Source organism: Macrobrachium nipponense, chromosome 1 (assembly GCF_015104395.2).
Source record: "Macrobrachium nipponense isolate FS-2020 chromosome 1, ASM1510439v2, whole genome shotgun sequence".
NCBI lineage: Eukaryota > Metazoa > Arthropoda > Malacostraca > Decapoda > Palaemonidae > Macrobrachium > Macrobrachium nipponense.
In genome coordinates, this window is record NC_087200.1 from 145021345 (window position 1) to 145047977 (window position 26633).

A 26633-nucleotide genomic window follows, 5' to 3' on the forward strand; every position below is an offset into this window, starting at 1 on the left:
ATATGCATACATATATATATATATATATATATATATATATATATATATATATATGCATACATATATATATATATATATATATATATATATCATATATATATATATATATATATATATATATATATATATGCATGCGTGTGTTGTATAAGCACAAAAGTATTTTGTTTTTGTTTACGTAAGGTAGATGCAAAGTATAAGAAAGTTTTTTTTAGGCAATCTCTTAATTCAGTTAGGCCTATAAGAAGTTTTCAGGAGACTAGGAGATAAGAATACGGAGAGCCGATTCTCGAAGAAGGCAATTTTACTTCCCTTGGGAGACTATAGGACTATTGGATGTAAAGCACCAGGAGAATCAAAGGTCAATGAGTACTATATTCTTTGCACTTGACATAATGGTAAATATGACCGAAGTTAAGAGCCTTCGAGTCATTCAACGTTCATTGTGAATCTAGGGCTTAGAGTTGACAGCAATCGTCGTACACGGGCATGAATTAATATGATTTATCAGTGTACACTTTTATTTATTCATTATTATTATTATTATCTACGTAAGCATGAGAGTGATCGCTGTCCCTCCTTCCAAATTCCGCAGGTTGTGCTGACTTTTCGGAATCAATATGGCTATTACATTGGCAATGCTGTCGTGCCCAGTCTACTCCTGGTCGCCATCTGCTATTTATGCTTCCTCTTCGATATGCGTGACTTTCCAGTGAGTTATATTGTTATTATTATTATTATTTATAATAATTGTTGTCATAGAAACCTCCTTGAAAATGCCATCGTTTGTTGCAATGTTGATTTAATTTCCTAGTCTACTTTAAAAAGATCTTATATCGATAATCCATCGCAGGTTTTTAAAAATTTTGTTGCAAAAAAAAGGGATAATAGAGATGAATGAAATTAAACATTTTGAAGTAACATAAAGTAAACTAAAATAATGAGTAAAGTAAACAATTAAGGGAATAAAGCTTTTCACCTCATCAGCAGTGAGTGTGTCCGCAACTGTTTGTGGAGCGAGTATCTCAAGCTATATTTGAAAGAAAAGATAATTCTCAGATATGGCAAACGTGTCAGTGTGTGTATGTGTGTGTGAGAGAGAGAGAGAGAGAGAGAGAGAGAGAGAGAGAAGCTTGTTATCTGAGGCTTTGAAGCGAAGTTAAATGATAACCTACAAAAATTTTCGTGCCCGTGAGAAACAGTAAGTGAATTGAATTGAATATTGATATGCGATGCGCAAAAAGTGGGTCCATGTGCGAGGAGCCGGTTTATATCTCTCTGGCTACGTTTTTTATTTTTTTTTTTTTTTTTTTTTGGGGGGGGTGGATACGGGAAAGGGAGGGATGGGGTAGTAGTGTAGGGAGATTGGCTAGGGCGGCGGTTAACACGAGGAGTTTCAATAAACCTATCTTCCTTGGGTTAGCACTTCCGTTTAATATAAGAAGGATGTAGTACACCAGTAGGGACACATTTGTTAACCTCATTTCCTTTTCCATGTCGATTTTGCAAATTTCTTTGTCATTTACACATTACTGTCAATTTTGATGATAAAAAATAACTTTTTCCTAATTAGTAAAAATACCTTCATTTGTAACAGCAGTGACTTCTGTCATGTGTTACAGCAAGATAACACCCCCCCCCCCCCATTCATCTTACTATTTGGTAATCAATTAAATTCATCTTTTTGGTCATTGTACTGTCTTTCATAAGAAAGAACGATTCATCACTGACCGCGCTATGCCATGAGATTTAAGTTTCCATTTTTGAATGTAAATTCCCTAAGTATTTTTGGAGAAAATGTATTAAAAATGCATCTTGACATATAATTCAACTTTACATATGGAACCTTGGAAAGCGACTCTAGTAAATTCACATCAACCCTTACGACACTCCGGATTGGCTGTTGATAAGCCAGTCACAGGGCTGGAAACTCTCAGTCTCTCAAGAGTTCACATAGGCAGAATGTATGTTTCACCTCTCCTCAGAGATACTTTTGAAAGACGTATCTCTAAAGAGAGGTGGAACATACATCCTGCCTATATAAACTGAGACTTTCCAGCCCCGTGATTGGCTTATCAGCAGCCAATCAAGAGCGTCGTAAGAGACTGCCTGGGACATGGATGCACGGTTGGTGTGAATCTACTATAGTATACTCTGTTTTTTTTCATCTGTCCATCCGCCTGTGGTGTTTTTGTATGGTAACACTGCGTCCCGGGCTTTAGATAGTTACGTTCAGCTTACATTCAACGATTATAATAATATCCTATTTCGAATATTAACGGTGTAATTCGCATACAGTAAATTATTAAAACACTTTTCAGTTGTAAATGTACACCCAGATATCCTTTTGTTTACCTAAAACTTACAAATAGCGTAACTATCTAAAGCCCGGGACGCAGTGTTGCCATACAAAAACACCACAGGCGGATGGACAGATGAAAAAAAAACAGAGTATAGTTAAATAATCAGTGACAGATGACTAACTTTTGTTTAGACTTGAAATTTGACTGTTCTTTTTATCACTATTATTATTATCATCATCATCATCATCAGAGGCAATGTAAGCGTTATTACCTATGTAGTAAATAAACTAAATACTTATTTACTTTATTCTAATAGTCTTCTCATCCGCAATTGCCGTATACCCAAGTCAGCAGTTTTCTGAAAAATGCTCTTGCAATCAATCAATCAATATATATATATATATATATATATATATATATATATATATATATATATATATACATATATATACACTCGCACATCATATCCGCTTGCTATTTAGGAACAGTTACAAATGGCAGGTTAAAATAATATGCATAGAATCGCTCCTTAAGCTTTGTACATCCCATGCTTCTCAGAGTATTGGCTTAGGTGGTATCACTGTAACTTACAAACGCTACCTTACATTGTGACGTCTTGTTTTTGCTTTTAGCTGATCGATGGCTGTATACACAGGTACACTATTTAATTAAGTGAAGTTTTGAAGGAGGAAATTGTGACCCCACTATTTTAATATTCCAAGCATTTTGCAAACACCTTGTGAAGTATCGACAAAGAGGCAAGTATGCGAGTACTAACTTTATTACAGGTTAAAAGGGGTTTATAACCACAGCGTGCGGACCGCAAAGTAGTCCGATCTTAGAGAGATGTGAAAACGGGGATCGGCAGCTGCCGATCTGTGTTTTATCAAACACAATTATATGAATACAATTAAGGCCAGAAAGGCCGGAAAGTGCGCTATACAAAGGTTTAAAGTACAATGTGGAGACGAATATATTTGAAAAAACATTGCAAAAGCATTGTCCTTACAACTACTCCCCACCCCCCAAGACAGTAATTATGAACATAATAATTGGAAGAATATCAGGATTCCTTAGTTCTTGCAGCGTGCCTGGGGGGCTGAGGCAACCCCGCATTCGCGAGACTAATGGTCTCGGATGTACCTTGGTCCCCTGGTCTTCCGGAAGGGGTGCCGACAGGATTCCTCCCGTTGTGCGAGGGCGGCTGCGGCTCCGTATGGGCAGCCCGGGAGTTTCTGGGAAGCTTTGTTCTGTGGTGTTGATCTGGAGACTCCTTCGGGTGTGTCTTCGTTTCCGTCTTCGTCCATCAGGAGGGCGGGCTTCGGCCTGTTAACAGAGATCCAATCCTCACGTCCGTTGTATAGTGCCAGGTATGCCTTGTCCGTTTGGCGGAGGACACGGTAGGGGCCGTGGTAGGGTCTCGTCAATGGTGGGCAGTGGGCTTCGTTACGCATGAAGACGTTTCGGCAGGAGGCTAGGGCTTTTGGCTGGAAATTCTTTGTCCTGTTGGTGAAGGTTCTTTGACAGGGCGTGAATTTCCCGGCGGTTCCCCACAGTCTTGTGGTCGTAATGTCTTTGTCACTAGCCTCCGCTGGGAAAAATCCGCCTGGTACTGCCAACGTTTCTCAGCGGGGGATACGTCGCCGTTTACCTTTGGAGCCGTGCGGAGACCAAGAAGTACCCAGGGGAGCTGTGCCTTCCAATTTTCCTATGTGCAGCGCGCCATCAGGGAGGCCTTTAAGGAGCGGTGGAACCTCTCAACCATGCCGTTCGCGGTGGGGTTGTAGGCGGGAGGCTGTCACAGGGATGGGGGTAGAATAGGTCATGATGAGCTTCCGTTTGAGCTCGTCAAAGGTGACCAGTGTGGGTAGCTGTGCATTGACCCATGATGCTATGCATTTATAAATCTCCCCTAGGAGAGCAGCTATGACAAGGTAGGCCGTGAGGATGTCGTCTGCGAGCCCTGTGATTCGGAACCGGCCCTCGGCTCTGTAGGACCAGGAGGATGGGTCTTCCGTGCAGAATGGGGGCAACCTGACAGCCTGGGCAACGGCTGAGCGTGAGTTTGCGACGAAGGGCAAGGGGCTCAGGGTTGCGACTGAGGAGCTGTCTGCTTTGTGAGGACCTGGCATTGTCGATACTTCTCACTCACTCGTCAGTCGTCAGGAGACGTAAATGGCAGGCCAAACCGATCGTGAAAAAATGCCAAAACTCAACTGGGAAGGTGTGCTGTATTTAGTCTACTAATGGCGTTGGTGTGTCCGCAGAAAGGAGCTTTCAGAGGCCTAAACTGTGTTGCTGTAGTGAGTCCGCTAAAGGCTCTCTGAAGGTGAGCGGCCATGATGAGTCTGTTGAAGGCTGTGCCTAAACTGCTGAGTCACTGTCCGATCCGGGAGATCACCAGTTGATAGGTATTGACAAAGAGGCAACTTTATTACATTGTTGTTTTTGATTAAGCTGACCTTGTGTCAGTACAGGCTCTTGCTCACCGAGCAGCCGATAACTTTATTACAGGTCAAAAGGGGTTCATAACCACAGTGTGCGGACCGCAATGTAGTCCAACCTGAGAGAGATAGGAAAACGGGGACTCGGCAGCAGCCGATCTGTGTTTTCTCAAACACAATTACATGAAAACAATTAAGGCTGCGTACAACAAATAGACATGTTATATGCATCGACCGAAAGGCCGGAAAGTACTCTATACAAAGGTTTAAGGTACAATGCAGAGAAGATGAATATATTTAAAAAACATTGCAAAAGCATTGTCCTTACAATCTCATCAAACTCAGTTTAGGACAGTGGAAAATAAGTTTCAATTTTATCTTTGCAACTAAGCAAAATAAGCATAGAAAAATGAAGGGATGGGTTAATTTTCTTCATATAAAAGATCTGATAAGAAAAGTAAGCTCAAGGGAGTTTTAAATTTTCCTTTTCAAAAAATATTTTTATAAATTCATGATTTTGTGAAATGTTTATTCTTCAAACAGGATCGCATCATGGTGTCTCTGACGTCACTGCTCGTGTTGGCGGCACTGTTCAGTCAAACAAGTCAGTCTATTCCCAAAACGGCATACCTCAAGTTGATTGACGTCTGGTACATTTGTCTCATCACTTACGATTTCCTCATCATCGTCGACCTGGTGGTCATCGAAAACTTCCGTCTACAAGCGGCGGCGATTGCAAACGAACCACAAACTCCGATGTTTGTCAAAGTAGGTTCTAGCGGTCCTCCGGGTCTGTTAGACGAGAAGCGTCGCCAGTCCTTCACCCGAGAAAAAAGGAGCCCAGAATATTACACCATGATCTCTAATAAGCTTAACTTTCTGTCTGTTGTCATATTTCCTATCCTCTGTGTCGTTTTCTGTCTGATTTTCTTCATCATTGGGTTCCTGGACTTCGCGCAATACGATTAAAGCGTATTATTCACAAGAGTGTAACAAGACGGGGCTGAATTTCACAAGAAATGATTCTTGATAAACAACAGTCTTTTCCTTTTTTCTTTTTTTCAAGTGAAAAAGCTTTAGTTTATGGACAAATGTTCTGTTACCCTATATATTTGCTACTTAAAATATAGATTTCTAAGTTAGCACCAAGAACAGGAGAATGTACACATGAAGTCAAGTATGGTGGGCAATAATGAAAATTTATTTCATCATGAAACTCTTCTTTCCTACGCTTGAACTTGGGATTATTGAAACGTCCCATAAATTTGAATTGTATTCAACTTTATTAGCAGAATATAAAAAGCTGATCATAAATATTTCTGAGGTACACCGACTGAAACCAAAGTTCACAAAAATGGTGGCATAAACGCCCTTCTCCACTGTTTAAGCATATTCGTTCAAATTAAAAAAGAAAAAGTATTCATTAGAGCAATCAGTTAATACCTATTGTCAGATGTGAACGCTGCACCAGACAGTCTACTAAGATGATACACTAACTACACAGCTGCTTGCAGTACTTCACGCTGCAGTTGTAGAAAACATGGTCCACCATGCTCATCAGCATGTGGATCTTGTCAGATTACATCATGTGACAATATGCCTGGAGATGTATCATTAGAACTAGAGTACACTGATGAAAACTGCCGTTTGACTTTTTGTTAGAATATTTTGGGGGTTACGTGGTATATTGACCCGCCTATCTCCTCTTTTTGTATATTTCGCATTACCTTCTGTTACTGCTTTCGAATGAGCACCATATTCTTTGGAAGCTTGAATTTCAGGTCAGTGACCCCTGAGGCACTGCGGCCCCTTCTGCAGTATGTAAAGCTCCCCTCGGGCCCCTACCCCTGAAATTCCTGCCAACTATAAACAATATGTTGTCTCTTTGCATAGTATTATTCTTCATTGCTTATATGAAAATATGGATGTATGATAGATTTTTGTTTGATTGCTATTAAATATTTTATAACTATGCACTGTACTATAATTCAATGGAATAAAAAATGCTCACAGAAAACTGATAAAACAAACATATGATGAATCCACGTTTAATCTTAATCTTAATTCAAAGAGTTTCAGCAATATACAGATTACTTTGATAAAAAGTATTAGAAAACAAATACTAATTACTACAAAAATAAATATGATTTTTACTATTAATACAGTTATTCAAAGATCATGACCACATCAAAAATCACTACAGGTCCTCCTTAGTGATTTATTTATCCCTAATTATGTAGTATTGGAAAACAAAAGACATTGATGACAATAAAACCATATTTACGGCAATTTTTTTCCTTCGATACTAGTTTAACTGTATGTAATGATGTCAACGAAGCAGTGGATTATAGCCAGTGTCCTATCGGACTTGGTAGAACCACTCAGCAGTGGGATGGGTGATACAGATACTGGCTCTTTTGGCCAACTATAGCCCTATGTCTGCGAGACGTTTGTTTGGCGGCCGCTGATTGGTTGGGAGCTGCCTACCTCCTAGTACCAGCCAATCAGCGGCCGCCAAACAAACGTCTCGTCAGCATAGGGCTCATCCAAGAATCTACCTTAAGTGAACCAGCTATAGTCGGGGAATACTTTGGTGGCATTTGGCTCAATGCACATCGGAGATCGCTCGCCATATTAAGCTTGTTTATTTTCTTTGTTTTGATCCCAACTAATGCTGAAAACCTTACTCCGCATAGGTAAGTCCAAGACCATTACTTGCAGGGTTCGCTGACTGATTTTCTGGTAAACTGAAAGATATTTTATCCAAACATTCTATTCAAAGAGCGGTAAAATCATCCTTTGCCACATCATGAAACTAAGTTCGAGGAACTGTTCTTGTAAGGTTTCTGGAACATCATCAACTTCCAAGGAAAAGGGTTCCTGGCAAAATGAAATAGGAACTCCTGTCGCTGAAGCTAGGAAGGAAAATAACGTTGAAACTCGTTTTCCAGTTCTTGAGGGTGATCTGCGATCTCGGTTTCAAAGCTGTCTGTCACTGAAGTTCTCACTGAAGAGCCGAGCAGGGAGCGCCGGGAAATCAATTCATAAACAAGATTTAAAATGAAAATTTACTTTTATTTTGAATTTTTGGTGTTTTGCCACACTTCGTCATTAGAAATTATATGGAAGCAATGTTAATGTTTTTGTCCATTTTGCTATTCGCATCACAAATATTAAAAAAAATGAATTAGGCACCAACTTGCGCCCCCTTTGGAAGTTTCTGGCGGCCCCCACTTCAAGAATCACCAGATGTGTATTTCTGGTGATAGAAGTTCACTCTCGACGTGGTTCGCAAGTCACTTACTAAAGCCGTTGCTCCCGTTGCTGAATAATCGTTGGTTCCATGCAACGTAAAAACAACATACAAACAAACTATACTATCATCAGTGATACATGAAAAGCTCGGCTTATGGAATTACCGTGGAGTACTATTTCCAAATCGCCATGTTGCTTATGTCACGACTACATTGGTTGACATTTTGACGGCATACTCTGACTCAATTATCACGTTAACATTTTCTTTTTTATATATACTTTAATCATATAATCAAAGAATAAGCTCAAACGGAAATTTCTGAAATGCTTATAATTGTGATAGCCATTTTGAAATGTGACGATACTCAGGAATTGATAAACAAACGAACGCTTTTAAAATCTGCCTCCCACGTCTCTTGTTTCTTTCTACTCCTTTTGTAACCATGAGGTCATGTTTCCTTTATCCTCCAAATAAAGCAAAATGGATTGAATTCCCCTTTAGCAATCTGGAAGCTCAATATTTCCGTCACGACTTCTTGGAGACTGAATTTCCACCTACCGTTATCATAGGGTCAGTGATAGTATCTAAGGTGGCTGAATGACCTCTCTTGTACTGAAAGGTATAGCTACACTTCCATTCTGGATTCTTACATTATTATAACGTGAATAAAGAGTCCTTGTATGAGTAGTTTATTTATAAGCTGTAAAAAAAATAAAGATAAGATTTATGAGTCCATGGTGTAATGAGTATTGATATTTCATATAGAGATTATTATCATTATTATTAGTAGTAGTAGTAGTAGTAGTATTAATATAAAGCTATTGGCACTGTAGAGAATACCTTTGAAAATGAAAGAGGTATGGATTCATATTTTTAACTTTTATTTCTTTTTGTCTGTATGCTGTATCTATTTTCCTTTGTTGACCTACGACCTGACTGTATACATGAATGTATTCCATCCAGTGGGGTTTCGTGGGGGGGGGGGGGGCGTCGGGGGGTGGGGTGATGTTTGAAATGCGCCTCCCGGGCCCCAGAGTGAGGGGTGTTGGGGGCGCCCAAAATGCAAAATTTAACCATTGCTGCTATGACAAAACAAGCTAAATCCAGTGGCCCCAAAATGGTCAAGGATCCCATTTATATTAAACTCGAAAGTTTGGGGCCCGCTAAAGGGCCCCACTTTCCAATTTTGTGAACAAAAATGTTATGTAAAAGAAATAGGGCTCTCCAGGAGCCTCCTCCCAATCGTAGAGCCCATTGTAGACCTTCTCATACAGATCTGAGGAGGGTGGGTAACGTTGATTGGGGGTAAGGGCAGGGCCGATCTAAGGCAAATTATTACTTCTTATAGGGGTTCTAATTATCCTCTGAGGGCCCTCATAATGGCCCCATTTGACCAGATAATACACATTCAAATGATTCAATGAATCTGGCCTTCCCTTCACTCTACTCTACATCCTATTTACTGTGTTCCACCCCCCTTCACTCTATTCTACCTCTCTTCACTCCATTCTACCTCCCTTCACTCTGTCCTACCTCGCTTTCACTATGTTCTACCTTCCCTCCATTCTCCTCTACCTTCCCCTCACTCTGTTCTACCTTCCCTTTACTGTTTTAACTTCTTTTCACTCTGTTCTAATGTCCCAAACTTTGTTCTACCTCCATTCATTCTGTTCTACCTCCCTTCACTCTGATCTACCTCCTTTCACATAATGAAGTCCCTTCCAGCAATATTGATTCATTTAACTCCCTCCACGTCATATCGACATCGAAGTACATTACTGTTACCTCATTTTTACCATTTATCATTATGTTTAACTGGATTAAGTGGATCTTCAATTATTCAGTGTACACCTAGTTTTAATAAATAAAATTTCTGAAATTCGCATTTACAAGTGCCTTTAAAATGATCCAACAATTACTCATAATCTAAAAATTTCCCCGGGGATGGGGCGCTTTTAGGGTCCCCCCCCCCCCCACCCCCACCTCCGCTGCTTTGGCTCGCTCTCGCCTCCCATCGTGGCCCCCATCATAGATATAAAAGCCTAGATGTCGCATCGGCCGCTAGCTGAATAGGCTGGCGCACGTCATCAGGTCCGCCATCTTGGCGCGGTAATTCAAACAATGCAGCAGGCTGCAGTATATGACGTTTTTTCGCCACTATTCGCTTAATATTGCACGGATTTTCTTGTCTGATGGCCCATTACAAAGCTTACATAATTCCCTACAAGGATCTAATAAAATAAAGTTGTTCCTTATTGTTTGAAAGTTAACTTGCAATGACTTTGTTTTAGCAGGTAGGGGGAATGGGGGTTAGTTGTACACAAATGTTAATATTTACCCATAACTATTGCTGTAAACAATAATTTAAAATGCTGTGATAAGACAGATTACTAAAGTAGGCCTACAGCTATGGATCGTGCAACTTAAGTAAAATCTTTGTCTCGAAGGTTGCTCTGTTAAAAAATCCCCCAATATAATTTGGCAAAACAAGGCCTACAAGTTTAAGTCATAAAACTGTAGGTTGAGCCTAAAATAAACTACAGTAGGCCCTAGAATAACTAGGATTTCTGTGTTATCTAGCCCTGCTCCTTTGAGCCCTTGGGGGGTGGGGGGTTCTTCCAATTTTTTGGAACGGGATGCTCCTCAGTGAATTCTGACCTCTAGACCTGGTTTTGGAAAATTTAGGGGGGATCAAGAGACCTCGTCTAGTGGCAAAAGTGACCTATCTCAAGACCTAATTTTATATGGTGATATAATTATATAGAACTTAAATTTTTCACAAAACTACCTTTAATTTGCTCTGACTAGGATATATATTCATTATGGCAAGCATTAACAGTTCAATATAGCTCATCTCTAGACCTGTGTTGTCAAGGACCCAAATTATTATACCTTATTTGGGATAAGGGCCTGGGCCTCTCTATACTTCTACCCTTCCAGAAGGGGGACACATCTCTAGACCAAGATGCCAAATGAGTCAATCCTGACGAGCAACCCTGTATACACCCGGTCATAGTAAACCGCCCCCCCCCCCCCCCCACCCCCCCCCCCCCCCCCCACCGAACCTTTCAGCCTAGGCCACAATCATAAGGCCAGTCTAATTTTTTTTCAGCTAACTGTTCATTGGTTTGGTCACGCATGTAAATTTAAAGCTATGGGTGGCCTTATGGGTCATTAAGCCTAAACTTTGAAGTAACAACTCTCAAAATGTATTGCACAATGATTTATTTTCATGATATTTGTTCTTACATTGAACGTATATATAACATTTATTGTACATCTGGTATTTGTTTATTTAAATAAATTATTTCCCAGCAGTTTAAACAAGTTTTTTTTTCATTGCTGTTTCCAACAGTTTAATGATACTACATTGTAATGATAATCTATATACATTGATATGAAATTAAGGCCCAGGCTACATCAAAACATCAACAAAAACTCATTATGTGCCTTGCTTGGCCATTTAGTTCTTATTACAAGGACCAGATTAACACTTTAATATTACATAGCTATAATGCAGTGAAAGAAATCTAGAAACATCAAATTAGTGTCCAACATACACGATTTACCCTATTGAACTAATGGCCCTTAAACAATATTGTTTTAACCATTTTTTTTGTAGGCTGTCTTATCACAGCATTTCAAATTATTGTTTACAGCAATAGTTATGGGTAAATATTAACATTTGTGTACAACTAGCCCCCATTCCCCCTACCTGCTAAAACAAAGTCATTGCAAGTTAACTTTCTAACAATAAGGAACAACTTTATTTTATTAGATCCTTGTAGGGAATTATGTAAGCTTTGTAATGGGCCATCAGACAAGAAAATCCGTGCAATATTAAGCGAATAGTGGCGAAAAAAAACGTCATATACTGCAGCCTGCTGCATTGTTTGAATTACCGCGCCAAGATGGCGGACCTGATGACGTGCGCCAGCCTATTCAGCTAGCGGCCGATGCGGCATCTAGGCTTTTATATCTGTGGCCCCCATCCCCTAAGAGGGTCCCCAAATGGGACTATGTTTCCCGGGCTCCAAAATGTCCAGAAACGCCCCTGACTCCATCTGTGTAATTTGCTGCCTCTTCTGTTGTAAAAACTGAATACTTGTCCAAGGAAAAATGAGGCTTTTATACCTTTTAAGTAACTCCGCGTTATTCACATACTTAAACCACTAAAAATAAATTGTGCTTTCGAAATGTAGTTCATAGGCCTATGAAAAAGGAGACCTAATGTCCTTATCTAGCCCAGACCCGTAAAAAATGAGGAAAGGAAAAGGAAAGCAGAAGGTAGGTTATAACTACTAAAGAGGAGGTTATAAGAGACGGGAAGACAAAATAAGAAATAAATTATAAAACTTCCTTTAATTAGAAATTAGTTTAGGCCTGTCCATGGAAAAGGACAGGCGGATGTGATTCAAAGATCCAGAGAAAGATTTTAAGTCATTGGAAGAGAGGAAGTAAATCATGTGAAGGTTACGCACGCCGAAAAAATTAACTTTATCTTTGGTGATGGAGTTACGTAGATGAAGTTGATTCAGTTTTATTATCAAGCTGAAAGGAAGTACAGTGCCCTTTCCGGACTCAAGGTAAGATTTTCACAGTTCCGGGTCTGCAATTTTACCCTTTCTTTTCTCTCTTCTATGAGGAGCATGCGCTGAATGGGAGTATTCAGCAGCCTTTCGCATATTTCTTAAGAAATTAACTAGTGTCAACAACAAACAATAAGTAGATAAATAAGAAAATCAGCTTAAAGCTCTATGAATTATGCTACATTAGTTCACTGTTAAAGTTTAAACTCTACTCTGAGTCAACGTGAAGTTCGCCTTAAGTCATTGCTTATCTTGATCTGTGCGTCAACAAGGCATTGCATGGCTCCGTCAAAGAGCCGGTGATTGAGTCGGTGCGTAAATCTGTCAGATAAGCTTAGAGGCCAGAGCGGAAGTAAATATTACATAAGTTGCTATAATTAAACTATAACAATTACTGATTAGCCACGGGAATCTAGCTGAGGGCGAAATCACGTTTCAGACAACTTTGGACCAGCAGTGAAACTGAAATATTGTTCTTAATAAAACAGATTTTAAAATCTTGTTTGGTTTCTTTTTTTTTCTTTTTTGTTCTTATTCAATTACATGATTTTTTTCCTGCATTTATTGACTCATCAAGATGTAGGCCTGAATATTATTTAAGAACAACGCAGCAAGTCACCAGAGGTTATTAAAGAAGCTGAAACAAAAATCGCTGTTATTGGAAGTAGCTAAAGCAGTATTTTCCCTTCAGTAATCAGGAAAAAATTATTTCCTCACTGCTCCTAATTTTTTTCTGTAAAGAAAGAAAAAACCAACTCGCTGAAATTAAAACAGAGACCTGTGCAGACTTCCATTTAATGACGGGGAAAAAGAATTTCCCACTGAATCCGGAATTTGAAAAGAATTTTGAAAACAAAAATTTTTTTTGGAACCCTGATTTTTGTATCTGCCATCTATTCTGCAACTCCCCTGGCTGTGTGATATTTGTTAGACTAACTACTATTCTCGTACCATGAAGCTGAAAATTTTAGCGAAAGAGTATCCTCCATATACTTGGTAATTAATTGCCATCATTGTTATTATTATGACTATAAAAAAAAATACTTGTTACTAACGCAGGATTGTCCGCTTCATGCTTCTGAAAATCGCCACTACTCTAACTAAAGTATACTTAAACATGTGCAACATGTTATATAGAAGCCATGCTCTACGGTTTTTCTATGATCGGCTGTCTTCAAAGAAACTTAATGCTCTTCATTTGTGTGTGGAAGTATCGTGTTTTTCGAATCCTTGAACGTTCTCTAGCAGACGATAGATTGAGATTTAGTCAGCCTGGAGGCCCTGGACCTGGTGGCACTACCCTCTGCAGCAGCCTATAACATCCTCTACAGTCTTCACTCTCCGACGAATGTTTTACATGATACTTGTATGACCGAGCCATCGCGGATTTCGAATGCAGTAGGATGAGCCTTTTTTTTTTTATTGGGTTATGTATATAGTTGCATGATAGTAGTTTAAAGAAACTGTTTGAAAACTAAGGTAGATCTAATGGTAAACAGAAAAATCCATTTGACGCCCCAATCCCTAGTGGCTGTCGTATTCGCGGGAACGTTCCTTGCACCCCGTGCGGAGTTATTGCTTAGGATTACCGAAACTAAACCAAATATATAAACTGGAAAAGTTATTTAGGATAGAGATGGTAGCTAGCATAATTCCCATGTAACACGGATTCATGATATTAGTCAAAATGTTAGCAACTAAGTGTTTAAAACAAAACCTGCTGTATACTGCAATTTCATGCTAATTCAATGTGATTTGAAGTATATTATATCAAGGTTAGGCTTTTGAAACCTTAGTTTGTAGATTCTACAGATAACTTGGCTGAAAAGAGCCAACAGTGTTGGTTACTATCCAGTGAAGTAAGGCTCATTTGGCCTATAGCATTACCTTTAACACCTTGTTGTGTCCAAAATTGCCATAATTCTTAGTGTGAGCCCCAAAGATTAAAACCTAACATAGCCTATTGAATTTCTGCCTGAAGAAACCATTGCTGTCGACCTTTCACAGCTAAAGTCTGCATAGCAAGACAGGTTTGTGAATTAGGTGCTGTCTGTTAATGTGTAAACAAGTGAAAACCTTTCAACATTGATTTTAAGAATCGTATATTCTCCTATGTCTATAGGGACCAGGGTTTTTAGGTTAAAAAAAATATGGAAGCACAAGTCACAAAAGTAGGAAATAGATAAATCACAGTGTAGTCTGCAGTACAAGGACAGTTACAGGAAAACCCGGGTAATTCTAAGCCCTCATTCCGCGGTAAAGTAGACTATGGCAGTTGACGTTTTCCTAAGTTATTTTACTTACTGAACAAGAATTTAAAGTAATATTTATTCGGACAACTGTAATTAACCCCCAGGGGCCAGTACTAAACACGGCGAAATACATTGGACGCCCCAATCCCTAGTGGATGTCATATCCGCGGTTATGTTCCTTGCAGTCCGTGCGGAACTATTCTTTAGAATTACCCTGCAAGAAACGTAACCGCGAATACAACATCCACTAGGGATTGGGGCGTCCAATGTATTTCGCCGTGTTTAGTACTGCCCCCTGGGGGTTAATTACAGTCGTCCGAATAAATATTTTTAAATTCTTGTTCAGTAAGTAAAATAACGTAGGAAAACGTCAACTGCCATAGGGCTTAGAATTACCATACCAAAACCCGACGCAGGAAGCTAAAAAAGAAAATTTAAGTATGTAACCTAACCTACGGTAAACCTAGGGTACATAGTCCTTACTTGGTATGTGGGCTTTGGATTCCCCTCCCACCTAACATGATCTAGAATTATTTAAGAGTGTAAATAATGGGTTACTTCCTAGCCTAACCTAACTAGGGTGCTATTCCCTTACTTGACGGAGGAATGGACTCCAACTTGACTAAGGTAGCCATAAGTTATAAATAAAACTGCATGAGCTTACTCACGTGCTTCGGTTATTTATTGCTCAATTCGTGTTACCTCTCCAAATACACTTTGCTATACAATTAGCCAATACAATTTCTCATAGAGGTTTCCGTCAAAAAGTACCCGAGTTGATTGCACATATCGAATCTGAATTTGCATGGAATAATTATTTCAAAATCCTAATGCAACTAGAATCGCCTAAAAAACTTGCAGTTGAACCCTAGCTAATTTCAAATTTAAAATTACTTTCTAAGTAGACAGATTGTTTTTCAAAGCCTGTGTACATCTAGCATAGTGAGAAGTTGGCCATTTTATCTCTTAATTTATTGTTTTGACAAAATGCAACAATTTCCATTTCATCATATGAAATGAGTTTTCTCAAACTCAGAGTTAGAATAGGATTATGAAGGTTATCGAATGTTTTTAAAGTTTGCCTTTACATGTTATGTAAAGCCATTCATAACCTGTAATTAACCAGCAAAGTAATGCCCATTTGCTGTCAAACTACTATGAAATTCAGGGCCTATGTAACACGGTTTTTTGGATTTTGCTCCTTATGAAAGCATCGGATGTAGCTGAAAGTTGACATATGTATATTTCACAACAACACACAAATTTTGTCAGCATTATCAATAACCTAAACCCGATAGTTTTAATTTTTATAGAGTAAAAATGATCTAGCCGACGCCATGGCCAATGATTGCGGGCCAAGGGTCGAAAAACATTCATTACGTAAGCAAGGTAAACATCGATTTACGAAATGTTGCCCTGCCCATCCACCAGACAGAAACCCATTCACCTTATTCCATCGGCTTTGAAACCCATAGTAGTCAAGAATGGCTAACAGGATTTGGAATTGTCCCCGTGGTTGTAAAACTGCATGTGTCTTACGACTTGCAACTTTATACAGTCAAGCGAAAGCCCGTGGCCATACTTACTATAGCCTGAATAGGTAATTATTCAGTTTCTGGTTTAAATCCAGTGTTTATGGTCTGATTTGTATTTAGCGTAAAGTAATTATAATACTTGTAATGTCATTCAGGATTTTGAACATTTCCATTAACTATTCACTATGCCACCAAGAGAGAGAGAGAAAGAGAGATTTTGTATGTAAACAGTCTTTATATAACTATTTTTGTTAAAATAAGATTTTTATCCAAAGTAAATACAAGCTTATATGTGCTAAAATCTTCAGCAGACCAATGGAACATCCGATATCATTTTTTTTCTTCTTCTTTAGTCTGTACGACCATGTTGGATATAAAGACACTATGAATGGCGAAACGATACATAGATGTGGGTGGGGTATCTATGCTAGCGTAGTAATACTACTGTAGCAGTAATGCTGCAAAATTAGTAATAGCAGCAATATACATGAATTAAACATTTAGGCCAACTGCTGGGATCCCTGAGCATCATTTAGCACTTCTTACAGTTACTAGAGAAATGAGTTTTTATAGCCAGAAGTTTGATTTTCTAATACAACAATGTCCATGATAGCCTTCATTGTTATCCTGAATTATGACAAGGCCAAAGTGGGTGGAGCCTCATGAAGACATCATTCTGACGATAATTATTGGTGAAGGTTTAAAGCCAAAATACGGTACCATCTATTTTTTTATTTTTTTATTTTTTTTTTAGTAAATAGATAGCCGATAAATAGTTTTTTTTTTATAGTAAATAGATAGATAGCCGATAAATAAAAATTGCTTGACACTGGATACAGCAGTTATCAAGTCAAGCTTGTCTACTATGTCTTTGAAAATTACCAACTATTCCCTACATCTTGTCAAAATGATTGTGGCCTATAAAGTAGATTATAATTTCTTAGGACACTTATTTTGGGAGTTAGACTATTAATAGAAGTGTTTTTGTATTTATATTTTGTTGGTTTGTTCATTATGACAATTATCAGTGGAGAGGATGCAGAGTTCATAAAGGTGTACTGCTTTGCTTGTATTTAAATTTTTGTCATTGTTGCCAGAGGTATAGCCTTCGTTACGTATAGCCAATCATCCATCGAGAAAGAGGGAAGAAATGATGTCATAAGTTACGTAACGAGTGCGTTCGAAACCTTATCTCTGAGAAAGTTGGCCCGTCTTCAAAAAAAGTCACTTTTACATTATAAGTACCAAATTTATTCAACCTACGTAATGCAGAATAGTCAAAATTTATGTGTAGATATAATATGTATTCTGAATAAGCGTTATATATATGAAATGCATAGATAAAAAGTTATTGCAAAAAAACCATGTTACAGAAGCCCTGAATCTCATAGTAGGAAATGTATTAACCAACTTTACCAATGGTTAACTGGTGAAAAAAAAAAGCCTGCTAGTCATGGAGTGCCCATTTACTTTCAAACTATCAATTAACGTATCAATTAACTTTGTCAATAGTTAACAGGTAAAAAAAATAGATAAATAAAAATAAAGAGAGCAAGTTAGTCATGGACCTTATAGAATTATGTACTGAACACTAGAGAATACAGGAAGGCTAACTGGGCTCATAACTTAGCTGGCAACAAAGAGTCAATAGGCTTGGCAAAAGCAAGACCATTCATGGAGAGGCAAGTATGTATGGTCTATTTTTTCTGAGGTGGTTATATTTCAGGAAATTATCTTCTATAGTATTTACATGAATTGCAAAACCGTTCAACCAGCAACAACAAAATCCTTTGATATCTTTTTTGCATAGCTATGTTACATATTAGTAAAATGCTTGATTAACCCATCATACAGCTGCAACCTCCCTTTTTTATTGTTTTGTTGGTGCACTATGCTAATCAAAAGTAATACACTTGGTTAACCACACTTCCTGCCTAGTTGGGATCTGCCTCCCATACCCCTCTTAAAAGTAGGTATACAGCTAGTTAATCCTTTTTTAAGGAAGAGCTGTCTTGTCTGCTTTTCTAATGCGGTGTGTGCCCAGGACAAATGCTGCATTCCACTTCTGCTTCAAAAGACCTAATTCAAGCCTATAAGATTTTGATGATCATGCAGGGTTCTACAACTGGAAAGATTTTATAGTTCTTTATGACTTACCATAACAGACTTGATTTTTCTAGCTAAGGTCCTATTTGATGAGAATGTAACAAGAAAGTCTTAAAGCAACTATGTATCAGCATTAACCCCTCTTAGACCTTGATGTTAAATTTTAAGAAAATTGATTAGGATTGTTCACACTGAAACCACAGCATGTAGTTTTATGCCCACTCTCAAATTGCCTTCTTAATACTGCTCACATATGATACTTACAGTTAAGGCTTGGGGATAAAATGCTATATTTCCTGAGGTTTTGTAAATGAAAACCGTATTTTATGAAAGTGATTGCTAGGAAGATGAAATCACTGTGCAAATAAGATTACTCCCTTTCTAGGACCATCCATTTCATGATTTCTTTAAGGGGGTTGTGCTTGTGACATAATTACTATATGGTTTTGATGTCATTTCATCTTTCTATTCCTTTTTTGAGGAAATTTTACTCTTATTTGCTCTTGCCCACTTCACTACAGACCATTGTAATCCTCTTTCTAATTCTAAACTTTTATCTGAAACACTGGTTGCAATGTCTTCCCTGGTTGAAACGGGAGCCCTTTTTCATTCTTTGGGGTCATTTACAGCATTCAGGTTCAAAATCGGTTTCTACAATGACTACTCAGTGCTAATCATGACATACTTTTCCCTGTTTCTACATACTAATTCATAAAGATTTCAAATGTATGTCCAATGATGTGTGCAATACTCATTCCTGCTCCCATCTTCGTTGACAACGCCTCCTAGGCACCGTCTTTGGCACCCAAACAAATAAGCTGGTTTGAAAGTTTACCTTGTCCTTGCCTAAATGATGAATCGGCATAGTAGTCCTGTCGTGAGGAATCAGCCCAGTGTAGATTTCATGTTTAACAAACTCATACTATGTGGCTAGAGGTGATAGCGTCGTTTACATAGGGGGCGTCACCTTCACATTCTCTTTTGTCATAGCTAGTGGCCTGGTTTGGTCATCTTAGTGTTATTAAAATGCCATTGCTTGCCAAATCTCCCAGTCACCATTTTTTCTGGTAGCCTATGAACATCACCATTGTACTACTACACCACACTGGGATGCGGTCCTTCAAGAATTATCACAAGGTTATTGAAATTTTTGTGCCCTAACAAGTATAGCTATAAGCTTAGTGTACAGAAATTTGATATCTCAATTTCATTTATGTTTTTGTTCCATCTACCAGCATATCGCCAAAAGCTTATTAATAAAATGAAGAGGTAACAAGGCTTATGAAAAAACAGCCTTAGTTATTGGTTGGGTTAGGTTTCAAAAAGTAGATCATAAGCATGAACAGTTGGGGATATTAAATGGTAGCTTAAGATTTTCTTATCATTAACATACTTATAAAGCTAATTAAAAAAAACACTTTTATAACTGTGCAATATTGTAAGGATCTTATTAGTTTATATCCTTTATAATATGATTAGAAAAATTTTTCTTTGCAATGATTTTATTGCGCTAATAACTTTCGTCTTGTCCCTCCTTAAGCAGAGCAGAGACGAAAGATGCCAAAGAAACGTGTGGAAGTCTTGTGCAATAAAGTTGACAGCGAAAGTAAGGACGAGAGCGTCTCCCTGCGCCAGCAAAGACTTACTAAAGTTCATCCTTATCCGACCAATAGTGATTCTTCCCTACGTCGTCAGGCTAATGAACAAAGGACATTAGGGCATACACCAGACAGTGAATGTCCTAATACAGTACATCCTGAATTACATATTTCTGAAGAGCAAACTACAATGGATATGGCTGATCAGTCACAGCTGGGCCATAGTACTGAACCTCATTATTCTGGTATGTCTGGTAATGCTAGCTTCCAACAAAATCGTCAGAAGCAACATGTTATACTAAAAGAAATACCACCACCAAACAAGGATTTCAATCACCAGGGTTTGCAGTTAGATGGTAACAGTCAGCTGCCACAACGGAAACAGCAAATAATGTCCACAAGTCAAGCACCAGGGAATGTTTCTAGTCTGCGTCAGCTTCAAGACTGTGGTCAGGAAATTCAGCAGAATAAGAATAAAAACATTAATGAGATACTGGAGCGAATACATCAGACATGTGCAGTGCAAAAGCAAGAAGCCAGCCAACTTAAAACTCTAACTGGTCAGAAACTAATCCACTCAAAAGGTCATCTCATAAAGCCACAGCTAGGTCATCAACAGATTGCAAGTAACAGTCATCAGAGACCCACATTAATTAGTGAGCAACAAAATCAGGGGACTTACTCTCATGAAAATAAAGAGAATGAGAAGCAGGAAATTCGACATCATACTTACATCCCAAGGCAGCAAACTGGTCAACAGGTACGAAAAGATTTGAATAATCAAAATCATTTGAAAAGGGGGGAAGAAAATGTTCGAAACAGCAGCCATTATCACCAGCATCCAAACCATTTCAGTAACAGTCGGATACCTGTGCAGCAGAACAGATATTCTAACCAGCAATATACTACACAACAAAGTGGCCAACAGAGAAACTTACAAAGTGGTCAGATTAAACCCTACAAAAAAGATCACACTAAACCTAGTTGGCCTTCAAAGAAGAAAACTAGAAAAGCTGAAATACAAAATGTTCAACAGATTATCACCACCTTTGAGGGTCAGCGGATTGTTCAGCATCCTCACATATTTGATCCAAAGATTCATGCGCCTCTCATTATACCTTGTTCTTTGTCAGCTGCTCCAGTCCTCCCTGTGAGTTCTGCAGTTACTTTGCCTCTCTATGTTGACACATCTTTAGAATATGAACCTCCTGTTCTCCATCAGAGTCCATATGTCCCAAGAAAGTACTACCATAATGTGCCAACTGAGCACAAGGAAATCTCAGGATGTTCAGATTCAAAACAGCTTGATGTAGAGAATCAGTTACTTATTACAGTCGCTGATCTTCATAGAGCCGCACATTTTCATCCATTAATTAATTCCTTGGGTATTCAATTCGATCGTTCTTATCCTGAGCATCAGAAACGGCAGATTCAAGGGGGCTTGCTTAATAGGAGTCCGATGTCAGACTCCACCTTCTCATTTTCTCCCGAAAGTAATTCACTTATACACCCAGATAACTCTCATCTTTTAAATACTGAAAAATGGAAGTCTACTGTACCCACAAAAGATGACTCGAATCCTCTACAGAAACATGTAAGTCAAGACTTGCTACAAAATTTAACTAACAGTGAGTTAATTGACATAATGCCCATTTCAGTAAGCTCTTCTAGATTTGGTAATTCTTCTGAACTAATCAGTCACTCCTATAACAGACTATCAAAAAGCTGTTCAAATTTGGTAGCTTCAAATTCAGTTTCTCAACAATTGTGGGTCATCATGGTTGAGCCAAACACGAGTGTTGAATCACAGAAAAGTCCAAATTGCCAGCAGCAGGCTCTGACAATGCATCGGTCTTATTCTGCTCCAGATCTGCGCACATACCACAGAAGGTGTTCAGATTTGGAGTCTTCATATCCAGGTTTCCGGAAAATGTGCGCTAACAGTGCGAGACCAAACGAGAATTGAGTCTGAGAGAGATTCCATTCATCATCATCATCATCATTGGCAGCAGCAGCAGACTCCACCAGAAGATTCAAGTTCTGCCACGAAGGAATATTCTACTAATACCGAGAGAGTAATTGAGGAGGAGGTTCGCCTAACAATGCAAGATCGTAGGACGACACACAAATCTGGAGCTGATGGCGGCGATGAGTGTAAATTTAGCGTGTCTTGGCGAGAGTCAGAATTATGAACCTAGAAGTGACTCATAAGGAGGAAGAGCAGGTAAACATCAATATTCATTACACATTTACTGAAAACACCCTTGAGCTGCATTTTTTTTTCCAGATCCATAATGGATTTTGAATGCTTGGTCTCGCAAAGAATTTGTGAGAAGATTGTTCAATTTTCATTATCCAGGGGTCACAATAGAATCACACGGTAAATGTAACAGACTTAGAAGTTGACCTACTAGGTGAAAATGCAGTTTTTGCTGAAAGATTTCGTAAAAGTCGAACTAGCGTGAGTCTATAAAATTACCTAAATTTAACTTTCCCTTTTCAGTTATTGTATGCAGTACAACTAAAGACTGGAAAACCTTTTAGTTTATTAGGTAAGTCTGGAGAGATTTCATTTCCAAATTTACAGTTTTAAGTAAAATAAAAAACTTATGTGATTAAGGGAGTCGAATGTTCTTATGAAAGACCAGATTTTTTCTTTTCTTTTCCGTGACAGCACTCTAAGCAATGCCAACGCCTCAGTGGCGTGGTTGGTTTGGTGTTTGCTTCTGACCTCGGTGGTCGCGGGTTCGATCCTCGGCCATTCCATTGAGGAGTGAGAGATGTGTATTTCTGGTGATAAAAGTTCACTCTCGACGTGGTTCGGAAGTCACGTAAAGTCGTTGGTCCCGTTGCTGAATACCCACTGGTTCCATGCAACGTAAAAACACCAGACAAACAATCTAAGCAAGGCCTTGTACTATACCCACTTATTAAAAAGTATTTTTTCAAGGGCATCGCTTCGCTGCATTGTCTCATTGGTCCCAGTGCCAAGGCATTCGTTCTAAATAGCGCCCTCCATCCATCCTTGGAAAACAGTGGCTTCAAAGTCAGTTTATCGTATGTGTCGACATCAGCAAACATAAACCAGCTCCAATATTTCTATTAACAGGACTGCTAACGTGAAGTGTATACTTATTTTATTTAATAACTAAAGAAGCGCACAGTTCTCACACGATTTTGCCATATCCTTGTTAATTTCTCTCTCTCTCTCTCTCTCTCTCTCTCTCTCTCTCTCTCTCTCTCTCTCTCTCTCTCTCTCTCTCTCTCTGTGTTGATTTGATTAGCGTACCAGAAATCGACGGAGAAGCATTTAAATTTTTTATCGCCATGGCACAGCCATGTTAGTGGCTATGACTATGGCTTCGGTAAAGAGGCGCTTACCCAAGAGATGAATGATGACAAGATTGAAACGGTATCTGTGGTATCAGAATTTGGTTCGTTAGTACAGAACTGCCCTTTAACCTTTTCTTTGTAATTATGCAATTTAAGTTCTCCAAACAGCAGTTGCTTGTAGCTTTCAGGTATTCTACCAGCTTGACCTGAAGTTTTCGCTTTTTTTTTTCCTTTAATCGGTGAATTACTCTGCTTTGAAACCTTTCTTTTGATTTGTATAGTTTTGTGGATTTTATGCACGACACAAAATGACATAGTGAGTGGAATAGCAACTTGGCTCACTTGGTATTTTTTTTTTTTTTAATGGTGTTTTTACGTTGCATGGAACCAGTGGTTATTCAGCAACGGGACCAACGGCTTTACGTGACTTCCGAACCACGTCGAGTGTGAATGTCTATCACCAGAAATACTTATCTCTCACTCCTCAATGGAATGGCCGGGAATCGAACCCGCGATCACCGAGGTGGGACGCTAATGCCATACCAACCACGCCGTTGAGGCGCTGGCTCACTTGGTGCATTGTCTGTCTCATCAGCTCAGCTATGCAGATAAGTCTCAAAATGAGCAGAGAATTGTGGAAATGGCTCGTTACATGAACATGATAAGTAGTCTGGTCTGGTGAAGCATTTGTTCATTACTGAAACCGTATGATAGGCAAATTTGTTTTGAGGGTATAATCAACACCTTTTTGTGTGTGTGTCTCCATCTTCATATATACGAGTGTGTATATATATTATATATTAATATATATATTATATATATTATTATCATATATTAATTTTAATAATTAATATTATTATATATTATATTAATTAATATATATAAGATATATATATATAATATTATATTATATATATTAGTAATTATATATAATTATATAATTATATTATTATATTAGATCTATATCTTATATAATATATATATGATAATATCTATATTATATATAGATATATATATCAATATATATATCATATAGATAGTAATCATATATATCATATATATATATATCATATATTATATATATCATATTATATATATCATATATATATATTATATTCATATATATATTATATATATATATATATATATATATATATTATATATATACACACATATATTGGAGGATTATTGGTAAATTTTGGGATTGGTGTAATTAGTAAGTTTAAAGAAAAATATGGTTTTTTATGAGTATTTTCAATTTTATTAGAGAAGCGCCTCCGTGGCATGGTCGGCTTGGTGTTTGCCTCGCTAGTTCGATTCTCGGGCATTCCGTAAAGGCGTCAGAAATGTGTTTTTCTGGTGATAGAGGTTCACTTAAGACGTGATGCGGAAGTCACGTAAAGCCGTTGGTCCCGTTGCTGAATAACCACTGGTTCCATGCAACGTGAAAAATACTATACAAATAAACAATTTTAGAGAATATTTGTAATGTTTAATTAGAGAAGGGGATTAGTTTCTGATGGAGAATGTTAGTAATATTTCGTAGAGCGTATACTAGAGATTACTTCTTGCATAAGGATTACACTTGGTTTCATAGGTATTCATAATTAAACGTGCTGTGATTTTTTTTTTTTTTGGTAGAATTATTCCAAGAAATTAACTTGATTCTTGAATGCTGTGTTTTTTGTGTAATCCTTTGTTATTTATTAACCGTTAATTTACTCTTTCCAGGCATCAAACATGATGAATTCGTCGTGAGTCACTTGATCTCTTTAAAAAGGACCTCGTCAGCATTATATGTTCACTTCTCCGTACTAGACTCGTAACATTACATTCCAGCCGCTAGGACTAAGGATTTGGTCAGAGTTATCAGTCATTTTAGTGACAACCCAGTTTAAACGCGTGACGCCAACCACTATTGGGATAGGTGGTAGGACTTGAAAACTGGCAGTGTAACCTTATTCTGGTGTATACCAGCAGAAGTGACTTCTATACTTGAAACGGTATTTTTATGTTTGGACGTTTTACCATTTCGTTTTAACAGTTCCTCATGATTTTGTATGATCTGACTATTCTTTTAAATGTGAAGATTTGTGTGTGCTGTATGTTTGGACATGATTTTTTTTTAGCATGATATATTCATAAATGTTATAGAGCAATTTAAAATATATGTGAAGTTGTCACGTGTTAATGCCCGTACACCAAATGATAGAATAGGTCTACTATGAAGACAGGATTGGCGCTTAGGTTTACTAATTTCCTATTTAGACAATACTTATGCTTTTAGATAATGTTCTTCTTATAACTTAAAAGTGACGACGTCTCATATTTCTTATGAACACATTTTGCGAGACGGAGCCTTAGATTTTAATTTTATCAGACGCCTTGCGTTGGAGAGGCAACGTGCATCAGTAAAATAAATTTTAAGGAAATAATATTAAACTCAACCATCTAAGTGAAGACAAACAACTTTGAGGTTTTGCTCCTGTTACACATCCAAACCTTTTTCCGTTTCTGCGCTGAATGACCTCATATAAAGATCCTAGTGTTTGGCCTATGGCCTAAATGTTATATTCAATTCTATTTATTTTTGAACTGAATTCCTCTGATGAGGACTCTCGTGATGTCGAGTTTTATTAAACACTGCTGTTTGTGGAGTTTGGATGTTTGTATGTATATATTTACAGTTAAATTGGTGCATGTATGTAAGATTATGAATTTAATTCTGTCCAGTACCTACATACTGAGAATTGCTCAAAGGTGTTATTCGGATTTTTAGATCTTATCATTGGTTTGTTTTCTAGAGTAAATAGTAGCTTTATAATTTGCAGGAGAACATAATAGTAATTAAGATAATCTTTACATTTTTATAACGTCATTTTTTATGCAGCTGCATTTAGTTCTATTTGTAGACGTTAAATTGTTGAAAATGGTATAAAATATGATTTTAAGTGTTCTGGTCTAGATGCCTTTGCTTCTGAAAGTTTATATATGCATTTTAATATCTTTTGTTGGACCATACTTACGAAACTTTAATTCTAATTATATGACGTTGCAGTCAATAGAATTCTATTTATGAATAAGTAAAGAAGTTTTGTAAAATTCCTGGTCTTCTATGAAAATGGAATTCCATAAGAATTATGTACAGGACTCCTAAGAATTTTTTTATCCTACCAAAGAAGAAACAAGCCAATTCATGTACCTCACGTGGTGCAACATC

The 26633-nt window shown here is 37.9% G+C and overlaps 2 protein-coding genes across 4 annotated transcripts in view; both read left to right on the plus strand.

Annotated features, from left to right (window-relative positions):
* Nucleotides 1–7094, plus strand: part of LOC135219713 (uncharacterized) — a 32365-nt gene extending 25271 nt beyond the window's left edge. Inside the window, exons 10-11 of the mRNA XM_064256700.1 lie at nt 593–709; nt 5288–7094. Coding sequence (XP_064112770.1) covers nt 593–709; nt 5288–5713 — 543 coding nt within the window. The 3' untranslated portion in view covers nt 5714–7094. The remainder of the gene's footprint in view (nt 1–592; nt 710–5287) is intronic.
* A 6736-nt stretch (nt 7095–13830) lies between these two features.
* Nucleotides 13831–26563, plus strand: LOC135219714 (uncharacterized). 3 transcript variants are annotated; one of them, XM_064256701.1, is made up of 4 exons: nt 13831–13987; nt 20026–22304; nt 22584–22632; nt 25145–26563. In XM_064256701.1, the coding sequence occupies exon 2, from the start codon at nt 20040–20042 to the stop codon at nt 22044–22046; it is 2007 nt and encodes a 668-aa protein (XP_064112771.1). In that variant the 5' UTR covers nt 13831–13987; nt 20026–20039; the 3' UTR covers nt 22047–22304; nt 22584–22632; nt 25145–26563. The 3 variants fall into 3 exon arrangements, with proteins under 3 accessions (XP_064112771.1, XP_064112773.1, XP_064112772.1); XM_064256702.1 differs by having other exon boundaries at nt 13843–13987; nt 20023–22304; XM_064256703.1 differs by lacking the exon at nt 22584–22632.
* The last annotated feature ends 70 nt before the right edge of the window (nt 26564–26633 follow it).

Bases quoted from the DNA above. Each gene is read 5' to 3' on its own strand.
- LOC135219714 (XM_064256701.1), top strand. From the start codon at position 20,040: ATGCCAAAGAAACGTGTGGAAGTCTTGTGCAATAAAGTTGACAGCGAA.